Source organism: Parasteatoda tepidariorum, chromosome 7 (assembly GCF_982258835.1).
Source record: "Parasteatoda tepidariorum strain Cologne lab strain chromosome 7, Ptep-v5.0, whole genome shotgun sequence".
Taxonomy (NCBI): domain Eukaryota; kingdom Metazoa; phylum Arthropoda; class Arachnida; order Araneae; family Theridiidae; genus Parasteatoda; species Parasteatoda tepidariorum.
Window position 1 is genome coordinate 71,075,889 of NC_141761.1, and position 26,512 is coordinate 71,102,400.

The 26,512-nt window shown below is 27.3% G+C and overlaps 1 protein-coding gene across 2 annotated transcripts in view; it reads right to left on the reverse strand.

The window, feature by feature from the left end:
* Positions 1-4,871: 4,871 nt before the first annotated feature.
* The window catches only part of LOC107439448 (uncharacterized), a 166,033-nt gene continuing 144,392 nt past the window's right edge, over positions 4,872-26,512 (reverse strand). For both annotated transcript variants that reach the window (XM_043057346.3, XM_043057304.3), the window contains one exon: positions 4,872-12,634. In XM_043057346.3, the coding sequence (XP_042913280.2) occupies positions 12,512-12,634 (123 nt within the window). In that variant the 3' untranslated portion in view covers positions 4,872-12,511. The remainder of the gene's footprint in view (positions 12,635-26,512) is intronic.

Below are 26,512 nucleotides of genomic sequence, written 5' to 3' on the forward strand. Positions count from 1 at the left end.
ATGACCGCAGCAACATTTTACAAATATATTGCAAATGCTTCTACACATGGCGAATTAAAAATCCTATCAAATTCCCTATTTTCCTTGTTTTGGATAGGTATAAATCTCATATCAATTTGAAACTGAGCAAGTTATGTTGATCGAAACAAATTTTCTGGTTTAGTTTTCTACCTAATTCGGGGAAATCTCCCGTTAGATCTTAAAGGAATTGTAAAGCAATATATCGAGAAAATTTTACATCCATTTTTAAATAAGATTTTGAGGCATCAACTAATGAAGTTAAAATGCTTTTATGAAATGCGATATTTTTCCATTCGATGTAAAAACGTTGACTTTAACAAATGCATACAAAACAGACACCAAGAGTTAATGAGCAAGACAACTTATCAACAAAATACATGCTTCGAGAGTAACGATGCACTATTTCTTCAGAAACTTGAGAAGGAAATCTCACAAGTTATGTTGCAAATTTTTAACGGAACATTGACGACAGAAAAGTTTAATCTCCCAAATATCCAATAGCCTGTGCTTTTCTCAATATTGAAGAATTTATTTCAAAAAGAACATTTGGTTAATCAAATTTTGGCACTGAAGCTGATACAACTAACATTGACAATGAAAGTATCTTGAAAACTGATTTTGATATAAGTCCTCTTGAGGCATTGTTAGTTGCAAAAACAATTGATTCCATAAGTAAATGGTAAGTACTGCTGAAGACCCACTAGATATAAGTCAATGAAAGATGGATTTTACTCAAACTTCGAAACTCCTTCTTCTCATTTATTATCCAGTGAGGAATTCTAGAAATGGTACTGGAAAATCAAAAGATAATTCGAAGATACATTTACATTGGCCAAAAATTTGGAAAAAAGAGGAAGGTTAAATCAAAAGAAAAAAATTACTTTTTTGCATTAACTTCAGAAAAAGAACGAAAATTTAAAGAGATTGAAAGAGCTGAAAAAAAAGTTAAAGCCGAAAATATGACGAAGAGAAAAAAAATACTTAAAAAGATTAAAAAATAGCTTAAAAAAATATGGGGAAAAGAGTAAGCAAAAAAGTGATCTAATTATAATACAGTCAAACCCCGCTATAGTGAACATGCTTTATAGTGAACTCCCGGATATAGTGACCGAAATGTCCGGTCCCGTGCCTTGCTATACCCGTATAATGTTATTTTTTGTGGATATAGTGAACCAAAAAAGTGACGAAGTTGGATATAATGAACTTTTTTCTGTCTTCAACTAATTTTTTTCTTCATTTTTTTGTAATAATTTTGAAATTTTTACTTCAAAATAAATACATATACCGATTTTTAAAACCATCTATAGGTAGCGATAAGCATTTTTTTCTTGTTTGCTTCCTTTATCTTACTTTCCCATCCCTAAACAAATCAAGTAGATGTTTCCTACCTAGACAGATGATGCACCTGTAAGGTGTCAGAGGAATCAATATGCATTTTCTGTCAGAGGGAATGACTGAATTTGACCAGAATTCATTATTGGTCGAAGAGTTGGACACTAATATGCGTTGATAAGGCCCTTATTTCAACTACTTTTTGCTCTCAGTGCAGTTAAAAAAAGCCTGCAAACAAGTGTCTCAAATTTAACTATGGCGAGCAGTAAAATGTTCTCCATTGATGATAAAATGGGCATAATCAGAAAAATTTAAAATGGATGTAATCAAGCTGATATTTGCAGGGAATATGAACTATCCAAATCTACAGTTTGTAACATATGGAAAAATAGGCAATTAACAATTTCTGCTCATGAAAAAAATTTAAATGGCAGAAAAAAGTTGAGAAAAGCAGACCACAAGGATATTGAAGAAGCATTGCTGAAGTGGTTCCGCATTCAAAGAAGCCGTATCTTCCAGTATCTAGACAAATGTCGATGAATTTGCTAAGCGATTTTACGAGATTACTTTTATGTGCTCGAATGGCAGGTTAGACAAGTTTAAAAAGTGGACTAACAGAAATTCAGGAAAAATTATCAGAGAATCGGGAAATGTTTCCATATCTGATGTTGAAGACTGTTCAACAGCTAAAGATTAAATTTTTTTTTGTACGCAGGACGAAGAGTAATAAAAAGTAAAAAATTTTTTGCTACCACATTATATTTTTCAGTCATTTATTTGAATAACGTGTAATAAAAGGGAGGAATTTGGGAACTATTAGTTAAATTGCCCTCATAACGAATATAGTGAACTCTCGGTTATAGTGAGCCAAAATTTCGTTGCCTTAAAGGTTCACTATAGCGGGGTTTGACTGTAATAATAAAAACATCATTGGATTACGCAATGATAAATATTCATAATTTAGAACTGACTATTAAACTGTGAGAAAAAAAAATTAAAAACATTTTTTTTTTAAATTATGTATTCAAACATATTTTACTTTCCATTCCATGACTGAAAAAAAAAATAACATTTTCCTCGTGAACTGTGAAAATATGTTGTAATTCCAAAAAAAATCTTGTTTTTACACATTTGTGTGGCCTATGGATTCCTAACGAGCATCAAACATTCTCTAAATTAAGTGTTTATTCATTGGTAAGAACTGTTCCTTCACTTGGTTATCTTGCTACTTATTATTTGAACCACCAAAAGCTTGAAACAATATTATGTAAGTTATTTAATTTTTTTTTACATAATTTGTATTTAATAACAAATATGTCGACACCATCATTTAGCTAAAATTACAAATTTCGAAATTTTTATGATTTTTTCTTAAAGGCAAGCTAAGCTTAAGTGTTCCTTCATTCGTTAATTTATCCTATAAGTTGAGAAATTTGCGATGTTGTGAGAGATGCTAAAAAATGTTGACTACGTATTTTTATTATTATTTATAAAATATATATTCAAGAAATTGATAAATATATTATTCCAAATCTATGCATACGTATGCAGATTATTGAAATTGTATCAGTTATTGAAAAACAAAATCAAAAAATAAAAAATAGTCACATTAAATAAGCACAATCTGGTGTATAATCATATTATATCAGAAGATCATATTATATCCTATTTTATAAAACTAGACATTCCTTGAATAAAGTGTTTTTTTTTTTTTCAAAATGTTTTATTCAAATTTCTTTAGTAAATAGAAAATAAATTATTAAGCGACTAAAAAGGAAACATTGTATTTTATAGTTAGAAAGAAATAAAAATAAAAAGATTAGCAAACGATTATTAGCGAAAAAAATATGAATGAAATTTTACACTACGCGCGCGAAGTGAAGTTCCTCGCAAGTTTATCACATTTTAATATTAATCGCCCCATTTAATCATTTCCTTATTGTCGCCAAATTATTTTTTTTAAAATAATTAATTTTAGTTTTTCTCAGCTTCTAATGAATAAAAACAGTTGAAACTTTAGATTTTGCAATTGAAAAATATGTAGAATAATATGGTATAAAAAAATTCATACCTTATAATTCAAAATTTTTTTATCTTCAATTTAATTAAATAATAAAAAATAATTAATAATTATTAAAAATTATTTTTTTATGATATTATGTTTGGGTAAATGAGTTTTATGAGTGGGTGCAATTTTCTTTAAATTGCTTTATTAGTTTTGAAAATATAACTAAAAACGTAAAAAGGGAAATTAACATTAAGGGGTACGAACTTTGGATCGCTCTCCTGACCAAACTATGAGGACCATATTTCCCAGATTGCGGCTACCCCCTATATTTTGAAGGTTAAAAATCCAAATATGTAAAAAAAAATGTATGTTCATTCAGAAAAAGTACGTTTTTGTGTCCGATTTCGTAACTTAATTACTAGTTAGCACTAATTAATTAGCATATTTGAGGTCACCCCCAGGAACCATTAAGATTGACACTTAGTTCGTGAAAATCCGATCATTAGAACGAAAGTTATTCAGGGTGATTCGTTTTTTTTTGCGGACTGTACACGCTTGTCTGACGAAAATTCGAGTTTTAGAATTGGTGATATTGACAGAAACTTAATTTCGAATTACCTTCTTTTTCATTAAAACCAAAAATTTATATTAATGGAATATATTCAAATCACTTTTATATACACCGAAGAGTCATTACATTATGACCACCCTGCTAATAACATGTAGGACCACCTTTAGCCCTCAAAACTGCTAGCACCAGCAGTGGCATTGATTCCACAAGGTGCTGATAGGTAGTCTGAGGTATCTGGTACCAAGCGCTCACCAACTGGCCCTGCAATTCCCTCACATTGCGAGGGGGTAGCGTGGCAGCACGAATTTGGTTTTCCAAGTAGGACCACAAATGCTCTATTGGATTAAGGTCAGGTAAATTTGGGGGCCAAGACATGATTTGAAAGTCACTAGAATGTTCCTCGAACCAATCCATGACTATTCGACCCTTATGACGTGGTGCATTATCCTGTTGGTAAACACCATCCCCTCAGGAAAAACTGTTGCCATGAATGGGTGAACCTGGTCTGCAACTAAGTTCAAGTAGCTTACAGACGTCAGGGATTGTTCTTTGAGGATTATGGGTCCTAATGTGCCCCATGAAAACATTGTTCCTGGACGAGAAACCATGAAAACCTGGGCGAGGTCATTGTTACAGATGGAGGGTGGTCATAATGTAATGGCTCTTCGGTGTATATGTTAATACATATGCATGCATATACATACATGTATTGATATATACATAGTATATACATGTTTTATATAACACACAAATTATCAATTTTACCTTTTTTCAATGCAGAATGATGTATTATTAGGAAAAAATCATATTAAGTGTTTTAGTGTTGATATTATAATGTAATATCCCTATTATTTAAAACTTAAAATTTTCAGATATAAATATTTATTTCTGAATGAAAGTGTATGAATAATCTTAATTAAAATAAAATAGAAACACAAATATATTTTCTAAATTTTATTGATATTTCTACAAAACATTCGCATATTCCCAGCTAACCAGCAGCCAGCGCATCCTTAATGATTGCGAAATGCGAAACAGAATAAATAAACAGTTAATTCAGATGGTGAACTTTCAGAAATAAAATCATGTACAATAAAAATTTCAATTTTTTAAAAATAAACATGATACGAATGCGTAGTTACGATATTAAAGTATTTTCCAAACGAAAAAAACACAATGGATTAATTTTGATGCTTTGACATTTTATAACTCATGATTTATTAAATTGAAAATAATATAAAGCGTAATTTAATTATTATATAACATGCGAAGCAAAGTAATGACTTACATCATTTCATTTTATTATATTTTTCAAGATTTTCATTACCAGGAAATAAAAATTAACTTTTCGATATGTTATGCTGATATGTTTTACATTTACATTAAGATTTATTAAACTTAGAATGCAATAATTGTTGAAAATAAAAAATAAAAAATAGTTTTGATCCATAAAAACATTCCTGAATTAATATTCAAAGAAAGATTAGATACATACGCTATCTGCCTAATTCTAACTTGGATAAAAAATTTAACTTAAATTTCTTATTCGGCTTCGCCTAAGTGTCATTTAAAAATTCGGATCTTTTATTCAATTTAATAATTTATGGCATATTTTATGCACGTTGTTTCTCAATAAATAGTGATGCTTGATGTATTTTAAGAGATAAATATTTGCTAAAAGTTAAATTTAAAGAAATAGTTTTGTACTGCAAGTAATTCAGATATGATTTTTAAAGCGTAAATAAACAATAAGCACCTATTATCAGGTATTGTCATACTTGGCCAGATTTAAATTAAAAATATTTTTGTTCATTTTCCTGTATAGAAACCACTTATAAAAATACATTTAAATTATATTTTAAACAAGCACCAAATTTATAGGTTTAACACAATAATTTATTTCAATTAAAACAACTTAAATCAAACTAATATTTCAATTATAATAATTAAAGAAACATAAGTCATATTTCAAGTATGAATGAATTACAATGCCAAATTAAACAATACATAAAAATAATCTTCCTTCCATTTATTTCAATAAATGGAAAGAACTAAATTATCACAACTAAGTATTAAAAAAATACATTTTTAATGTCTACATGAAGAAGTAAAAAATTGTATTAGTATTCATAAATTAATTATTTTTTTCTTTATAATGTCTTTTAATGGATGATGACAAAAAGATGAATAATTTTGCTCCATTGTCAAGATATACACTTTATAGTAATACCAATAATTGCGATATGAAATAAAAATTATCAAAAAAATAATATTATTAAATAAAGCTTTTTTTTAATACAGTCCGTTTTTGTGTAATTAAGTTGTATATGATTATAGTTATCTGATAATAATTCGAACATTTACTTATTGCAAAATATTTTTGCAAACAAAAAGTTTAAATAATGCGTCTTAAATATAGAATTATTTATTATTAAATCTATTTATACTTATTTATATTTTTATTTAAATAGTTTAGAAGTACTGTTCATTTTAAAGAGTTTTTTTCATTAATAAATTAAATATTTCTATAGACTTAAATTCAACCAATCCAATTCTCATTAGTTCATCCAGCCATATTCTATTTTATACACATTTATCACATCAAAAGCACTAAAATGAATAATAACTGCTCCCTTATAATAATTTTTAAACCATTTTACGTATCACAATTAACGCAATTCATTTCGCTCTAGTATGAACAAGATAATAATAATAATGTGAAATTCATAACAATCAAACATGTTTTTGCAAAAGAAGCTTGAAAATGGCTATGCGGTGTACAGTATTTGAAGAATGGTTTTGCAGAAGTAATATATGTTTGTATATATTATGTATATATCACAGCCCATCAATAACTACTAGACGAAGTGCCATCTTTGCGTCGTTCATTTCTTCGTCACACCTATGACTAGAAAACTTTAAAATTTGATAAAGCGACTAGATAAATACACTTTAATTCCCGTATTCCCATGTTTTATTACCAATTATTGTATCAATGCTAAGAGTCTAAAGCTTATAATCAGTAAATTTATGTCATATTAACTGATACCAATTTTTACTAAAATAATAATGAATAATCTTTATTTCGATTTTTTACTTTTAAATAATAACTACTTGAAAAAGATGCATGCTTTGCATGAAATTAAGACAAAATTATATTTTACATATTAATTATATTTTACATTACTTATTAAAAGGAGCAATACACATTAAAAAAATAATTACTTTGTGTATATCCCGGAAAAGCTAAAAAGAAAGAAAAAACAATTAAAATTAATGCGCAGTAGTGTATATATATACACTACCACTCATTAATTTTTTTTCCTTCTTAGCTTTTCCGGGATATACACAAAGTAATTATTTTTTGTATGTATATTGCTTCTTTTATTAAGTGTAAATTAATATGTAAAATATAATTTTGTCTTAAATCTAACTTTAGTTTAAGATTCCTTCCTCACAAGCAATTGCCCCTTACACACTTGCATTTTGTACATGCATAGCCCTAAAACTTAGTGTTGTTAACCACACGCGAAAAAAGTTAACTTTTTACTATTTTTCACAACTGGTGATTGATAAAGAAATAAATGGATGCAATAGTTATGTGAATGTTGCATTTAAGCACTGTATTTTACATATTTTTTGGTGAAAAAAAGGAACTTTGGTAGGAAATTTTTAAAAACGAAACGGTGTCTTTAGCATATGCTGGAAGTATGTACACACGAATATATTTTGACAAAAAACATTTGAACAAAAATTAACTCTTGTCATTATGAATTATAAATTCCCAAAACAATATAACATTTATAAAATTTATATGTACATAAATATTTTAGGAATTGACTTAGTTTTAAAGTCCAATTTATCTAAGTCATAGATAATAAGGTGGTATTAGTTAATATGACGTATACCTATTTTGATTTCTAATGTTTTCGCGATGCCAAATATTTATTGACAAATTGATCGATTTTTTTCGAAAAAAATTCGCAGTACATTTAAGTGTACAAATTGCTCTAAATCGTTAAATAAAGTTTTTTTTTAAAATTTCATTAGGACAATATCAGAATTAATATTATGATTTGTACATTTTAAAAACTTAAAAAAAAATAATAAAATTTAATTTTTTGGCGAAAAATAATATTTGTAAATTAGTATGTTTTATTATCGGTGGCGAGTTACTGGTAAATAAGCTCTGTTCAAATAATTTTATCACAATAGATAAATTATATAATATTTTCTATCACGCGGAAAACTTAACATTGTTTAGTTTTAAATAAGTTTTTTTAGCATTAGTTAGCAATCTAAGCTTTGTAACTTTTTTTAAAAAAAGGAACACTGATTATTTTATCATTTGTATTCAATATGATTCAAATAAGAAATATCTAGAAAGTACTTATAACAACAAAACTATAAGTAAAAAATAAAATTGTAAAAATCAGCAAAATAAGTAATACGAATAATATTGCAAAATTATGCAACAATTTTGCAAGTAAAATTTTAAGATTATTTTATCATACAGTCTTACAACACTAAGCACCTTAATTATATCCAATTTGCAATTTACAAAGGCACAGCTACTAGATAAATTTAAAAGTATACAAGATGTTATGAATCCCAAATTCTCCATTTTATATTTAACATTTTATTGGCATGAGTACAATGTATACAATTTTTGCAATTACTTACTCAGCAATTACTTGACATATAGTACTGATGAAAAAAAACAAAAAAACATTACTAATGAATAAATAAAAAGTGATTTGAACTTTTACGAAACGAATTATTTTAAGATGGTCTATAATATGTCTAAACAAAATAAACTATTTTAATTTAAAATATTTTTGCTTATAAAATAATTATTCTTTTTGTGAAAATGTAATTTTTTTTAGACATTAGTAAAAAGATATACATTTACGTGATAAAACCATTTCGTTTACTAATACTTAATACGTAGTAAAAGTATTTTAGTTCTAGTAAAAAGAAATATTTCAAAAATTAAAATCAGGAGTCTCCAAACTTTTTAGCCAGATATCAACATTTTCAAGGGCTAAAAATTAGATCATAAGAGTAAAAGAATCGCTTATCCGAAGATAAAAAAATAACTGATAATTACTCATATATTTGTGACTATTCGATCCCCTTCTCTCTCCTCTTTCAAGACATTTTGAGTATATTTGCGCATCAGCTAGTTTGTATATCTCCATATTTTGCGGTTTTGACAGCAAGTAAAAAATATTGATGGAGCATTGGTATGTCAATTATTTTATGTTTTAGAGAAGATTTTATCTCGCTAAATTATTATTCGTTCGTTTACTATGCGTATGCGTTTCTACGAATCATTGTTTTGAAAAGTTCACTCATATTGTTAATTTTAAAATATTAGCAAAATAAGATAAAAAATGGGTTAGATCAACACCTTTTAGAAGAGAGAAGACCTCAGCACGGATCAATTTAGTAGTCCAATGTAACAAACACAAACTACGCAGTGGAGGAAAAAAAGACGTCACCGCATTCGGGCTACTAAGCAGTGTAGTGGAGGTTATTATGAAAGATGTCATTACGTTTAGACTACTAAATGATCAAATTTATTGTTTATGGTAACCCGTGCTGAGGCTTTCTCTCCTCTAGGAGATTATTGGTTAGATCAACATTTCCTTGAATACAGAAGGCCTTCGCACGAGTTAACATAAACGAGAAATCGAATTCTTAGAAGACCAAACGTTGCGAATTCTTATTTTTCACCCGCTGCGCAGTCTATGCTTGTTCCTTCCGATTATTAAAATTATGCGAGCAAAGGCCTTCTCTCTAAAGGCTTCTACAACATTAGGGAAGCAGAAATATGAGATTTGGCCCACTTAATTTAGTTTGGAGACCACGGATTTAGATATCCATTAGATAATTCAGATAAATTACCTATTATGAATATCCTGAAACATAAATAAAATAATTTAGCATATCTTAGAAATTTGTTTTGCAACATGAGAATTTGGGTTTTTGATTGTGCAGTATTTTTCCTATATAGTAAGTATTATGTACGACGGAAATTGTTTTTCCAAAAAAGGTAAAATATTTACACATGAGAAATATTTAAAAAATACCATATTTATTTAATAAGTCTACTTTTGGAAGAAATAGTTGTAATACGTGTGAAAAAGTATTCAATTGAATAGAATAATCGTCGCTTATACTTTGATAATAAGGTTAATTTATGCTTTGTTTAAATTTAATTGGATTTTGTTAATTGCAAGTAACAGTCCTTCTCCCTTACAGAAAAAAAAATGAGATAGACTGGTAACATATAACAATATTTTCGCTTTCTTCTTACCTCAATCCATTACCAGTGAATATTCCTATTAAGTGCTTACATATAAAAAATAAGAAAGCTGGGTAGGAAAGTTTAGAGATTAAAATGGTGTGGGAGTATTTAAAACAATTGAAATGTACAGAAATCTCGAACATCTAGGTACGCATTATATGCATTCAGGTGTCACTGAATTTATCGATTGAAAGTCACTTTAAATTGAAGATGACTTGTTGCGCTTGATATATTTACATGTATGTTAATCATTAATCTAAATATTATTTGTGCAGTTACGTGAATAAAAATGTACTTATAATAAAAAATAAATAATTTAATTTTAAAAATTTAAGCTTTACTTTTCTATTTGTTTAAAAATTTTTTTTAAAATTGAAATAAAGTTTTTCATTTGAAAAAAAGTATTTAAAAATATTTATCTATATTTTTCTTTATTTATTTACTTAGATCCATTACAAAAAAAAACTATTATTTTTCAAAAAAAAAAAAAAAACTGTAACATTTCTAGAGTAGCTGTATAGAGTAATGAAAATTTAAAGAAAGGTATAAAGAAGCTTTTTTAGTTCAAAATATTAAGAAAAAAAATTTAAAATTATTAAGTAAATTTTCTTAATACTTCTTATTTTAATTCAAAAAATAAAATAATATATTATATCAAAAAATAAAATGATATATAAAAATAAAATAAATATTTTTCTCTCAGATTAAAAAATTGAAAATTCCTTACTAAATTTTATAATTAGATTTTTAATTCATAAGTTCAAATAAAAAAAAAACAATAAATTTTTCAATTCAATAAAAATTAAAAGTAAGTTGAGTTTCCATCAAGAATAGAACTTGGTATCTGCTGAACTAATATCCTAATCACTGCACCACGCACAACAAATTTAAAGAACAGTTTCTTATTCTTAAATTAAATGAGTTCAATTTGAGAGTGAATAGCTTTTAAATACAGGGGAAGCAAAGTTTAAAGATTCATATTTTTATTGCTTCGTATGTTTGACCAAACTTTTTTTTACGGTAAGAAATTTGTTTTGAAGAAAAAACAAATTCGCAGAAACTTTTAACATTTGAATTTTACAAAATATTACTAGATTTAAACTCAAAATATTTGAAGATTTAAATAACTAAAGATTTTTGTTGAGATCATCCGTAAAGCAACAACTCTATCACTTTTATTTACGAAAATCGAATATTTACTTATAAAAATATGCTTTCCCCTAAAAATATGACATCATAATAGAAGTTTTTGAAAGTATTTAAAGATTTTTTAACATTCAACTTAAATGTTAGCAAAGAACTTTTGCCGCAAAAAGAACTCGAAGCCCATCCTCATAATTTTGCTTAAATATTTAAGCGGTGTAGTTTTATTCATTACGAAATTGAATATTCATTTGCAGAGATTAAACGTTGAAATTTCTGATGAAAATAATATTTTAATCACTCAATTAATAATAATATTAATTATTGATATAAAATGTGTGGGATTTTAATCTTAAACACGCACCGAGCAAAAAATTTTGGATTTAAAAACTACCAGAATATGGTAAAATTTATTGTAATTCTGGCTCTATGGGGACCTCAAAAGGATCAGTAATCATTACCGAGTGCTTTGGTGAAATTAACAATAAAACATAGCTTTACAATATGTGATATAACTTGGTTAATAAGGTAAAATTTGGTAATTTTATCATGATACTTTAGAACATGGGAAAAAATATTTATTCATTTAAAATTACTTTTCAATTTTGTATTTTACTAAATGTATGGTAATAAAAACTGTAATTTTCCGAACAAACATTTCCAGTAAACCGTTGCTACATGAACAGAAAAAGTACGAAATGAATGTTTTAAATACTGTACAATTTGGTTTCATTAACCAGAATTAGGATAAGTTTTACCAGAAATGTCATTACCTTTCAGCATGGTAATTTTACCAGAATTTTTTTCTCCATGCGCATTTAAATTTTTCTCTTAAATGTAAAAAAAAAGAAGAAAAAAAACATGAAAAAATCTTCAATAATAAGTCAGGGACACCTGTTGCTGGCGTACTTCAACTGGCACGTTTATAAGTTATGGGAGAAACAAGATATAGGACAGTACAATTATCCAGAAAGGGTATTGTTATGCTTATTTTTCACTCTGGTTTTTAAGATCTAGGAGATTTGCGTTATCAAGACAAAATGATTAGTATATTAATTATTTTCTTATTACTTATTAGCATTTTCTTAAACACAATTACAACTGATTTAAGCGAAATGTATCTTTAAGATTCCATTGTGATCGCGGCCGGCATATCTGTTGCTCCTCCATTGGCGTTGATCAGCTTCTCTGCAATTTCTGTTGCAACCCCTTCAGGTTCGCCTTCGTCTCCAGATGGCAATGGGCTCTGAAAAAGCAAAGTAGAAAAAATTATATTTTTTATTCCTGTTAAGCTTTATTTTAATTTCAAAATACTTTTTTAATTTCACATTAGTAAATATTTTGGTTTGTAAGAAATAACCGTTACCGCATAAGAGCATTCACAATATATTTTTAGAAGATACTGTCCTTTCTTTCTATTTATTGATTTTCCAATTTCTTTTGAAACACTGAAAAAAAAAGTATGGTCAAAACTACTAGAATATGGTAAAATTTACCATCTTTCGGGCTCTAATGGAACACAAAGAAGCTCGGTAATTTATTCCGAAAGCTATATTTAGTAAAATTAACAATAAAATATGATTTCATACAATGTTATAAAATTTGGTAATTTTATCATGATACCTTAGACCATGGTAGAAAACCATTTATTCGGTTAAATTTACATTTCAGTTTTTTTTTATGTATGCATTTAAAAGTTTTTTATTTAAACGTATGGTAATAAGAACTACGCTTTTGAAAACCAGAATTTTTGGTAAACCATTATCATATGGAAAAAAAACTACCAAATGAATCATATGAATACTGCATATTTTTTTTAAAAATCAGAGGTATGGTGTTTTTTAACCAGAAATGTCATTACCGTGCAATCCGGTAATTTTAATTTTTTTTCCCTAATCATTACCATTTAAATGGAAAAATTATCAAATAAATCATTTAAATACAGTAGACTTTGTTTTTTTTTTTTTACCAGGAAAGCCATTGGTTAATTTTACTAGAATTTTTTTCTCCATGTATGGCGATACGAAATTATCAGAACAGAGAAGAGATAAAAAAAAAATTAACCATGAGACCATATCGTTTATTATGTTTAAAATTTTAATCTAATATCTTAATTTTGGCCGGGATAGCCTGGTCGGTAGGGCGCTGGGCCCATGACCAAGAGTTCGTGGGTTCGATCCCCGACAGCCGACGACTTCCCGTGTAGTAAATGGTGACTGATACACGTTAAATCTGCCGAGCCTCAAAGTCCTCCATATTCCCATAACAAATCAATACCTCTGGGGGTACTGATCCAGGAGTTTCCTTATCTTCTGGATTGGTTAAAAATTACTAGGCTATGGAGTTGAACATTAGTAGTCGTAAACCCAAAAATTGGGTCGGCTGTTCAATGACGGATATAAAATAAAAATAAAATAAAATATCTTAATTAGAATATTTTAACTTTAATTCGTATAATGTGATGTAATTTAGCTTTCAAGTTGGGAATGAACTAAAACTGAGTGGTAAAACTATTGTGGTAAAACTGAGCTAAATAAGTTACCGAGCAAATGAAAACTCGTAAAAAAGTAGATAAAAGTTATATTTAAAACATTTTTATTGCAGTTTAGCTTCTCTTTCTTTTCAGCTTAAATTTCAAACTACTGACATGCGTCTTTTAAATACAGACTAGACAATATAAAAATTTTGACTTGCAATATAAACTTGTAATAAATTATTCCTACAGAAAAGAAAAAAACATCTAAAATTTATTTGTAGAATTTAGTGCCATTTATTTTCTACTTCTTTATTAAACAGTTTCAGATTTTAAGAAACCATCAACCAAAGGCATCATTTAGTTTTTAATATTTTTTGGTCTAAATTTTGTTTTGAGCACTTAAATTTTACTTACTGTGAAAGTGTTATAAGCCAATGTAATAAGGTTGTTATGATTAATTAGTTCTAGAAGGTCAATATCAACTTTTTATGATAGTGATATAAACCAGTTTTCGGTAATAAGGCTCTCATAATGAATCAGTTCAATAACAACTTTTTAGGACAGTGATATAAACTAGCTTTCTACAATTATAATGAAGCAGTTAAATTATAACTTAAGTTTGAAACTTATTTCTCAGTTACAACCTAAGTATGTAAGTGTGTTTAAGTTTAGCAATTTAAGTTGGGAATAATGTTAAAATGTACTTTCAGTAAAAATAAATATTAATAGCTTAAAAACTTGCTTTGAATACGTAATGATTGATATTCTAGAGATTTTTATAGGGTTTCATTACTGCAATTTTCATAAACTTTTAATAGGGAATATTACTTTCAGTAAAATAAATATTAATAGCTTAAAAACTTGCTTTAATACGTAATGATTGATATTCTAGACATATTTATAGGGTTTCATTACTGCAATTTTCATAAACGTTTAATAGGGAATATTACTTTCAGTAAAATACATATTAATAGCTTAAAAACTTGCTTTAAATACGTAATGATTGATATTCTAGACATTTTTATAGGGTTTCATTACTACAATTTTCATAAACGTTTCGTAGGGAATATTATATTTACATTTTATTGAAATATAAGACAGTTGTTTATTATTAATTTAAAAAAATTGCATACCCGTAACAGATGAGAAGATGAATTCTTGAAAATTGTTGAATGAATTTTAAAAACCTACTCATGGATAAAGATCTTCACTATTAGATAAAATTTTCAGAGGTAAATTTTCAAATAAATTTTTTGAAGGCAAAAAATACTTATAACTTCTTTCCATATGTTTTTTTTTAAATTAAAAAAATGATATGATATTAGATTAGAGAAAGTTTTAATGGTCAAAATAAGCACATGAAATAAAAATACGCACAGAATATACGCGAAAATTTTTTTTTCGTTTCTAACTTTTGACACAAAATAAAACAATATTCTTTGATATTCTTTTCTTGTTTTGGTGCATCTTCCTTGTTTGATATAACTTCCTTGCATAGACTTAAGTTTAATTATTTGTTTGTTTTTTTTAAAAAAAAGAGTAATCTTCAAAAATATACACTAAAAAAAGTAAATTTTCTTTCAGTTTCAGAAAATACTTTTCTTTAACGACGATTTGAAACTGCTTTTGTAAACTTACATTGTCATGAACAATAGTCTTTGAATATAGATTTCTGGCATGGAAATATATATGCTTTGTTGTTTGTCACGTTCGCTACTGCTTTCTTTTGTTGCAAGTCACACAATAAAAAGTATACAAGTTATTTTAAAAAAAAGATTAGTAACGATCCTCTGCTACAAGAGGTTTAAGAAATGTTTTCATTGCCTCATGTTTTTTTTATGGAAGAATGCACAAAAACAATTTTTCAATTCGTTTCTGTCATTTAGAATTCTATGGCACTATTTTTTATTTTCTTTAAAAAAATCCAACTATTTCGCCTTGAAACTATAATGTATCACAGAATTTAGAATTATGCATTATGGCTTATTTACCTTTCCAATATTAAAGAGCATTTTAAAATATTTTCATCTCACAATGCACTGACTTGAAATTATAGATAAAAAATTTGTAAGAGGGGAAGAGACCAGCATGCTTACACTGAAACAAGTTACAGATCAAAGTACGGGTACTTTGAGTTCATCATATGTAGAATCCATTTTATTATAAAATCTGAAAAATATTTTTCCGTAATTTTTGCAAGAAGATTTATATAATTATAGTGATTCAGTGATTTTATAGTAATTTCAACTGTAAAAAATTTGGTATATGATTTTTTTGTTCCGTAACATGTTCCGGTAAAAATGGATTTTGCGCTAAGTAATACCGGCACCGGTACTGTTTTTTGGAATTTTATCTGAAATATTTTCTACTAAAAAATAACGAAAATTATTTTTAGCTAAAAATAATAATCGATGCACTAACTTTTTCTATGCACTTATAATCATGCTAGATTTCCAAATTAATTTTGAGAATAAAAAGCTTTAAATTTCATGGAAATTCAAATTCATTTAATGTTTTGGAACAGAGTGTTCTTAAATTGTTTTGAAAAAAAAAATACTATTAACTATATGTATAGAGCCTAAAAACAAGGTTCACTCAGATTAAGCCCCACTGTTTTTAAGTACAGTTTCATTTACAAAGCATATAAGCAAAATATTAAATAAAATATAAAATATATTAGCTATAATATATAATATAATAAAAAATATTAACAATATATATAAAAAATATTAAATAAAGTGTAAAATATATAAAATATAATATATAATATTAAATATAAAAATTTAAAAAAAATTTAGTCAGCACACAGTCTTTTGTGTTTAATTATTGTGATTACGCTTATAGGCATAACATATTATGTATGAAACTTATTATGAATTTTTGTTAATTAAAATTATATTTTAGAGATTCTATCTTGGAACACGGGGAAAAAATTCTAGTAAAATTAACGCAGCTTATGGTGATGACATTTCTGATAAATTAAAAACAATTCTGGCTTATCAAACCAAAATATACGATATCTGGCCATTCGTATGACGATTTTCCGTTCACATGGTAAAGGTTTATCAGAAGTAGTTTTCAAAGTCACAGTTCTTAACACCACACACTTGATAAAAAAACACAGAAATGAAAAGTAAATTTAACAGAATAAATGCACTAAAGTATGATGATTAAATATCAACTTTTAGAACACAAATTTTATATATATATATATATATATATATATATATATATATATATATATATATATATATATATATATATATATATATATATATATATATATATATATATATATATATATATATATATATATATATATATGTATATTTATTTCCAATAAGCTGTTCAATCGGTCTTGCCGATGAGCATACCTAGTGCGTTCTTTCCACTTTTCAGGACCACCACAATGGGTGAGATACCGTTGGTCATGTTAATTTGGACGTCTAGTTTCTGCCACACTAGATGGCAGCACCGAGATTCTATTTGGATGCTAAAGTGCACTAGGAATTTAATTTTGCCGGAAATGCCAAGAGCCAATGAGGCAACCCAGGGATCTTTTACATGCCGCATAATCATACGACATGGCCGCTGAGGATTTTTTGCATCTCGAAAATCCGGTGTCTGGGCCGGGGATCGAACCCGCAGACTTGGGCTCAGAAGGCCGACGACAAGCCAACTGCGCCACCCAGCCACTCATATATATATATATATATATATATATTGTTATATATATATATATATATAATTTACGTCACACTAGAGCTGCACAATGGGCTATTGGCGACGGTCTGGGAAACATCCCGGAGGATGATCCGAAGACATGCCATCACAATTTTGATCCTCTGCGGAGGGGATGGCACCCCCGCTTCGGTAGCCCGACGACCTGCGCGCGAAATCGAGCACTTTACGGTAGCACAGTTTAACGAGGACCAATACCGCACACCCTCGGTCCCTACGCAGACTGATCCAAGTGGTCACCCACCCGCACACTGACCGTAGCCAGTGATGCTTGACTTCGGTGATCTGCTGGGAACCGTGTCTTAACGATCAGTCCACTGCGGGACTTATATATATATATATATATATATATATATATATATATATATATATATATATATATATATATATATATATATATATATATATCTGTGTGTGTCAGAAAACTCGGTAATGATTTCGGTAAAATTAACATTAAAATATTGTTTCATAATATGCGATGAAATTTGGTTAATGTGGTAAAATTTTGTATTGTAATTTGTATTTTGTAAATTTTGTATTTTGTATTTGTATGCGTAAGTTTTGTATTTTGTATTTGTATGTGTAAATTTTGTATTTTGTATTTGTATGTGTAAATTTCGTATTTTGTATTTGCATGTGAAAATTTTGTATTACCATTATACCTTAGAGCATTTTTAACTAGTGTCAGTTCTTTTTTTTGAACTGCAATATATGTATGTAAATGATAAAAAAACATTCAATTAAGTCATTGGGAGGAAGACATTATCGTTCAAACGGGGAAGAATTACAACCAAAACGAGACTTCTAATTTTGAATGTAGAAAATATTAACTCTTTATAGGGATATTTTTGCCTAGTATGCAGTGTTAAAATATTTTTCAGAATGAGATTCATTAATAAAAGAAATTCACTTTGCTTAGTACCTAAAATTAATTTAAATTTTAAGACTATTTTTGGTAGATAAATGATGAAATTTTACAAATTTTACCTACTCTAAAAATTTAGCTATAAACTATGTCATAAATAATATAAGGCAAGCTTACAAATAACGGAATTTAAAAGTTACGTTTTTAGAACTATAAATAAAGTCGATTGCAAATGGTCAAATAAAGAAAACATAGGTTTCCTAGTGTTGTCGTCCCTCCATCTTCACCCCACGTTATTCTTTACTATTAACCATATTTGTGTAAACAATGCCCTTCCTTGTTTTTTTGTCAATGTCTTCCTCTACATACTTAAAAAAAATGGAATTTGGTGGAAATTTTTTTTATACTTAATATTAATTCAGAACGAAATGTATTATTGCTCTCAATAAACTTAACTATACGTTAGATTCAAATAATACGCTATTTATGGTACATAAATGCAATACTGTGTACTTTCCCCCAACAAATTAAAATATTAATTAGGAAAATGTCGGTTAAACATCCCTATAAACCAGAATGTGTTTGATTCAATTGATATGCTTTCTACAGTGATGCACTGTAATGTTATGTATACTCCCTATTATATCAGAATTATGTATAGAAGGTTTTAAAGTGATTACCGCAACCTATCAAAATGATTAAATTGATAAAGAAATATAAATAACATTAATTTCACTTTATCATTTAAATTATAGTTACATCATTATGCGTGATAAAAAAACGTTTACATTAACGTTTCAGCTGAGTTATCATTTACGAACCAAACTTACACGGAAATGAGATTACAATTATCTTAGAATTCAATTAAGAGTTAATTTTGCGAAACGCACCGATTATAATTTCTCTCTTATCGCCCAATATTGCCTCTCGGATGATTATATTGATTAATCATAATGAGGTGTGATATTAATTTCGAGCTCATCATTCATGGAGGAAGAAGACATATTTATCATACTAAAGAGAAGATATGCAAACTTATACTCGTATGTATTTTTGCACTGAAACAGAACTAACCGGTATAAGATAATGAATGCTGGAACTAAATCTTATTTAGAATATTTGGAACATTATTTTCAGTTAATTTTTTGTTTTGCTTCAATATATTAACCAAGCTTTAATTAATTCTGTTGCATAGAATATGTGCTAATTTAAATCATGGCAATTCTTAATTTTGGTCACTGGTCTATTTAAACTTAAAGTTTAAAATTTATATTATAACCATATTATATTAAAGTACTAAATAAGCTTTAAAATTGTATGTGATATTTAATTTTATTACAAACTTATTTTAATATTTTTTCAAAGTTAAATTTAGTTGTATATTTTGCTTACAAACTTAGAAGAAAAACAGAATTTTTATACTTAAGTTAAAACTTTTTAAATAAAAACCGAATTTTTATATAAAATTCAGTTTTAAACTTTTTAACTGTTTTAGAGATAAATTTTTTTAAAACTACAATGTTTACTTTCTGTAATGCTTCATTACAAAAAAAGTAATTCTCAATCATGAATAAAATCTAATTGCTTATAGATTTTTTTTTAATCGATTGTAGAATTTTTCAAATCATTTTTATTTTTGTTCATATCAGACATATTTAAACCACATAATGAAACATGTTTTGTTTATTTATACATAAACTAAGATCATCTACATTTTTAACAAAATAAGCTCAATCTCAATTTTTAACTTTTTTATAAGTATAAATATTAATTTAAAAATGTTATTTTATTATGTTTTAAAATGTGCTATTGCATCGTAATTTTCAATCATTTTCTAATTTACCCTAAATTTTAAACTTTTAAAAAAAAGGTCATTGCTCAACTTTCAATCAAAACATTTTTAAATTTCAAGATTTAAAAAGTTTGACATAGTTTCACTACGAAAAAAGTATTGCCGAAACTACCAAAAGATATAAAATGCCCTGTTTCTAGTTCTTTGTGAAAAATAAAATGCTCCGTAATTTATACCGAAGCGTTTTGATAATGATTTTGGTAAAGTAAACAACAAAGTATGGTTTTATTATCCGAGATAATATTTGGTAATTGTAGTAAAATTTGGTAATTTTATCAGGATACCTTAGATCATAGCATAAGAACAATTTATTTTTACAAAATGTTTGGTATACATGAAAGCCAGAATCTCCGATAAACCATTACCATATGAACGAAACAACTGACCATCCTGATTTGATCTGATGATCCAAATGTTCTAATGATCAATGGCCAAAAATCTAATGATCAATGATTCATGATATAAGACTCAAATTTAATGGTTCGAGGAGATGACCTAAAATATGCAAATGAATTAGTGCAGATGTAATTTTAAGTCATGAAATCAGGCACCAAAACATACTTTCTATGAGTAATCGTACATAATCAAAAAATATGGTCTTTATAGCAGACATCAGCAGAGCAATTAAAGGTTAATTTTACATTTTTTCTCTTATAAAGTTAATTTTATATTTTGCGCATTTCGCTTTATCTCGGGAACTTTTTAAGCAAGCTGAAAATTTTTTGCACACAGTAAAAAAATTCTTCTAGCCAAAAAAAAATTCCTTAAAAAATATTTTTTAGCAAATATTATTGTTCTTATTATTTTATTTAATAATGCTAGAAAAATTTTAAGTTGCAAGGTGTACAATTTTCTACATAAGTTTGAAGTATGTAATTTTGCAAGGCAAAATACAAATTTTGTGTAAAATTGGTAGAATAGTTTCTGTGAACTCGATTTTCAAGTAAACAACTTTGCTAAAATTAGATTTTACAGGAACTATTCGACAGATTTGTAAGTTGTCACGCAAAATTATATTATGTACAAAATTGTCTACCTTACAAATAAATTTTTTTCAACTATATTAAAATAATGAAAATAATTAATTAATACTAAAAGTTATTTCGCGTGGATAAACGATTTTCAGAGTTGAGCGTAAAATCCTTTCAATTCCCTTAAAAAGTTCCTGTAATACGACAAAATGCACAAAATATAAAATTAACGTTATGAGGTCCAAATTTTGGATCGCTCTGCTGGCCAAATTATAGGGACCATATTTCCCAGATTGCAGCTGCCCCCAATACTTTGGGGTTCAGATATCCAAATTCATTGAAAAAAATTATATATTTATTCAGAAAAAGTATGTCTTTGTGACTAATTTCGTAACTTAAAATATACTAGTTAATTAACATATTTGAGGTCATACCCTTGAGCCGTTAAGATTGAATCCTACAGCGTGACGATCCGTTTATTAGATCAAATGTTTTTCAGGGTAGCCCATTTCTTTCGTACACTGTACTTTTGCTAAGTGTGGTTTACCGAATTTGAGTTTTACATAGCTTCTTTAAGTTAAAATTACGTTCTCTTTAAATCATATTTATGGAGATTAATTTTTAATATTGTCTATTTTAGTACCCAATTTAACGTGAAAAATATGATCGCTATTTTGAAACCTTTTCCTTAGCTGTTACTATTTTGTTTTTGCTTTCAATTTTGTTTACGAGGTAATAAATTCATTCTTCAAGCCACTTTCCAAAATAGACTATTACAATTCAGGAGCTATTTCTTTATATTAACGCAGTTTTATTGTACAGGGAGGTTAAATCAAGAACTTGAAAGATTTATGATGCAAGACCCTTCCATAAAACTTGGAGGAGACGGAAAATCTGCCACCTGCCAGTTCACGAGAAATGGTTTCAAGCAGAAAGAATGACATTGAAGCATTGGAAACTTAGCGAATCGTGAATTTTGTAAAGGAAACACATATTAGGCCAAAATATGTTGTTTTGGTTTGATGTTTCGTCTTTAAAAGGAATTCTCAAATTTCAGAATAGCCTGATAATCAAATTCAAAAAATTTTAAGTTAACCTTTCAAAGTAAATTAAGACCACTTAACCTAGCCTAAGAATAACCCACTGGATTAAAATACCTGCTATATTTTAAGTTGTTCAATAATTTTATGCTGCGATAGAAGGATAATACCTTTTCAAATATACATTGCGCAAAAAATAAACGGACCATCCTGATTAACTTTTGATTTAATAATCGGAATAACATTTAAGTGCAGATGATTTTCAAAGTTTAAAAATCAGGCACAAAATATGTACTTTCACAGAATAAACATAACTTTTTTTCTATGGATTCAAATTTCTTACCTCAAAAATGTGAAGGATAACAGCAGTCTTGGAATACGACATTTATAAAACAATGGCATTTTTTTAAGACTATGATTTTAGAACTTGATTTCCCAGGAGCTAATCCACCAATTTCATTAAAATTTTCTGTCTTCGAACAATGTGAATCCATGTAAGAAACTCATGATCTTTCAGTTTAAGCACGTTTTTGTATCTGATTTCGCAACTTAAAATATAATCTGCTTTAATTAATTACATATTTGAGGTCACCTCTTCGAACCATTAAGATTAAATCCTCGAAAGTAAAGATCCGATCATTAAATCAAAAGTTATTCAGGGTGGCTTCTGTTTACTTATAACAGAAAACCATAAATAAAATAACATGAACAGTTAAATCCTTCCTTAAGTCCCAAATGATCGATAACCTTGTTTAAAGGTATGCATGTGAATATTGGAGAAAATAATTTTATAAGTCAGCAAAATTTATCGATATAACTTTTATTACATAATATTTACTACTTTTTAAAGAAGGTGTTGAAACATTTATCCTTCTAACTAGGACTAAAAATAATTTCATAACCTTAAATTGAAATTTTGTTCAAAATGTCCTCTATCTTAATTCCATTGTTAGTCAGCTATTTATCATCATTTTATAAAGAAAAATCTCGTTTACGGAAAAAATATACTATTTTCGTTATAACATTTAATATTAAATTTTTAACATCACCTTTAGAGTGCGATTAAAATAGTACTCTCTCTCGCTTAATTAACTTGTCTTATTTATGTATAAAAAAGACGTTTTATTTTTAAAATCAATATTTATCACGGTATTTTTATAGGTAGTTAAATTAGTTTTTAATAAATAGTTTTCTTATAATTGCAATACTTATTTAGGTAAACTAAAAATGATTATTTATGCAAAATAAAAGGGACAAACAATGTATTTTAATTCCGGAGAAAAATTCGTATTAGTAATTAAAAGTAATTTTTTGCACACTTTTCCTCAGAAGGAAATTATACATAAAACATTTTTAGCATTTGCTTACGTCGTCATACAATTCAAATAATACGATTGAACTATAAAAACAAAATACACTCATTCGAAACGTTGAAGCCATATAATCCAACCATCTGAAACAATTTAATCATTCGTATTGTCGAGTAGAATGGCTGAACGGTTTCCATAATGCATGAATGACATGAATAAAAAAAAACCTCAAAATAAAAGATGAAAACGCAATTGAGCTGTTTCCGAAATCTTAACTCAGAACTCAGTAATGCTGAACATCCGAGAACGGAAGCTCAAGAGCATGCTGAATCCGGAAAGGGACAAATGGAATGTACTCGAGTGGATGATGCAGAGAGATAGGTATGACGTAATCAGTCTTATGTGACGTCACTTGGTACGAAATAAGTCAGAATAAGATGATGGGAATTGCCTCAATAAAATAGAATTAGTTCAAATGGTATTTCTTTCTATTTCATTAACAGAGAGTTCTCGAATAATTTATTTTGACTCATTTGTTTTACATGCATACGTGCATAAGCATTAATGTACATGTTTTGTGTATTTGAATATAATCTTTAATTACATTTTTGTAATTTATATATATATATATATATATATATATATATATATATATATATATATATATATATATATATATATATATATATATATATACAGGTGGTTATCAAAATAATGGAAACACCCTGGGTTATGAAGGTGTTCTGCTGTAAATGTTCTCTTTATGAAGGTATCTCCTAACTGTAATTGTTGACACTGGAGAATCCAGATGCTGATTGAGCTCTGCGGTCACTTTGGCTGCAGTTGTTTCCTTTTTAGACATTACAATCCGCTTCACTACCCGTCGGTCTCTTTCTCCTTCCGTCCACTATTTTGCTCTGTTGAGCTTGTCTTTCCGCGCTGTGTGTATGCTGTCATGACTTTAGACACCGTACCTCTAGAAACGGCTAATAGCTGGGATGTTTCGGTCTCTGTTGCTCCAACTAATCGGGCTCCTACAATTTGGCCTCTCTGAAAATCTGTGAGGTTTGACATTTCACGCTTCTGACAGAAAATCAAAACGTAGACAACTCTGCTAAAGCTCTCTCGTACAACCTAATATATTTACTTTTTATATTAAAAAAAACTGATAGGTAAGATTATATTTTAATGCTTATGAAGCGAATTCTCAAATGTCGCTTTTATTCACAAGTGTTTCCATTATTTTGATAACCACCTGTATATATATATATATATATATATATATATATATATATATATATATATATATATATATATATATATATATATATATATATATATATATATATATATATATATATATATATATATATATATATATATATATATATATATATATATATATATATATATATATATATATATATATATATATATTTATATGTGTGTGTGCGTGTGTGTGTATGTGTGTGTGTGAGTGTGTGTGTGTCTCGGCGAAAGACCGAAATCGGTGGTTGTTGACTTTCTTCATTTCACTCTTGTACATTCGGACCCTCACCGGTGTCTTTCGACAATCACAGATATGCTTTGGTGAATGTCCGAAATATTTATTACATTCGATTTGATATGAATTTATTCGTGGATATAATTGCATTTATTCGATATTTTAACCCTACGCTGATGTTTTTTTAAGGTTAAGTGCCACTGCCCGGTATACATTTGCCCGATATACCCTACACTGATATTTTCTTAAGGTTAAGTGCCACTGCCCGGTATACAATAACCCGATATACCCTACACTGATATTTTTTTAAGATCAAGTGCCATTGCCCGGTATATATATTTGCTCCATACTCTAAACACTGATGTTTCTTCTAATCTATCGTCAGTAAGTATTGAAATATAGAATAAATATAAATATATCAAATAAATATAATAATATTAACGAATAAATTAATATAAAATTGGATATAACAAATATTTCGGACATTCACCAAAGCGACTATGTGATTGTTGACATTCACCGGTGAGAGTCAGAAATAAGGGTATTTAGCAAATATTTCGGACATACACGAAGCGACTACGTGAATGTTGACATTCTCCAGATTTCTGTGTTTCATATGTATAACATATGTATATGTATAACATATGTATATATATATATATATATATATATATATATATATATATATATATATATATATATATATATATATATATATATATATATATATATATATATATATATATATATATATATATATATATATATATATATATATATATATATATATATATATATATATATATATATACACGAAAAATGAAAAATAAAACAAAGAAAAATTATAGACATGTGAAAAAAAGGGGGTGGGAAATAATAAGTAAAGAAATAACAAAGAACAGTTTATTAAAAAACAAAAATTAAATGTTAATTAAAAAACCGGAAAAAAAAAGATATAATCTTTTCTTCAGACCATACGATTATATCCGCAAAACAGGCTGAAGAAAAGATTATATCTTTTTTTTTCTCCGGTTTTTTAATTAACATTTAATTTTTTTTTAATAAATTGTTGATTGTTATTTTTTTACTTATTATTTCCCACCCCCATTTTTTTCATATGTCTATAATTTTTCTTTGTTTTATTCTTCATCTTGAACTTATCTAATGAGTGCTGTTTACTTGCAGCTTAAGCGCAATATATGAAACTTATTGTTTTTCTTAACTTTCTTAGTGTTTTCTTGTATTTAATTATTATATATATGTATATATATATATATATATATATATATGTATATACATATATATATATATATATATATATATATATATATATATATATATATATATATATATATATATATATAT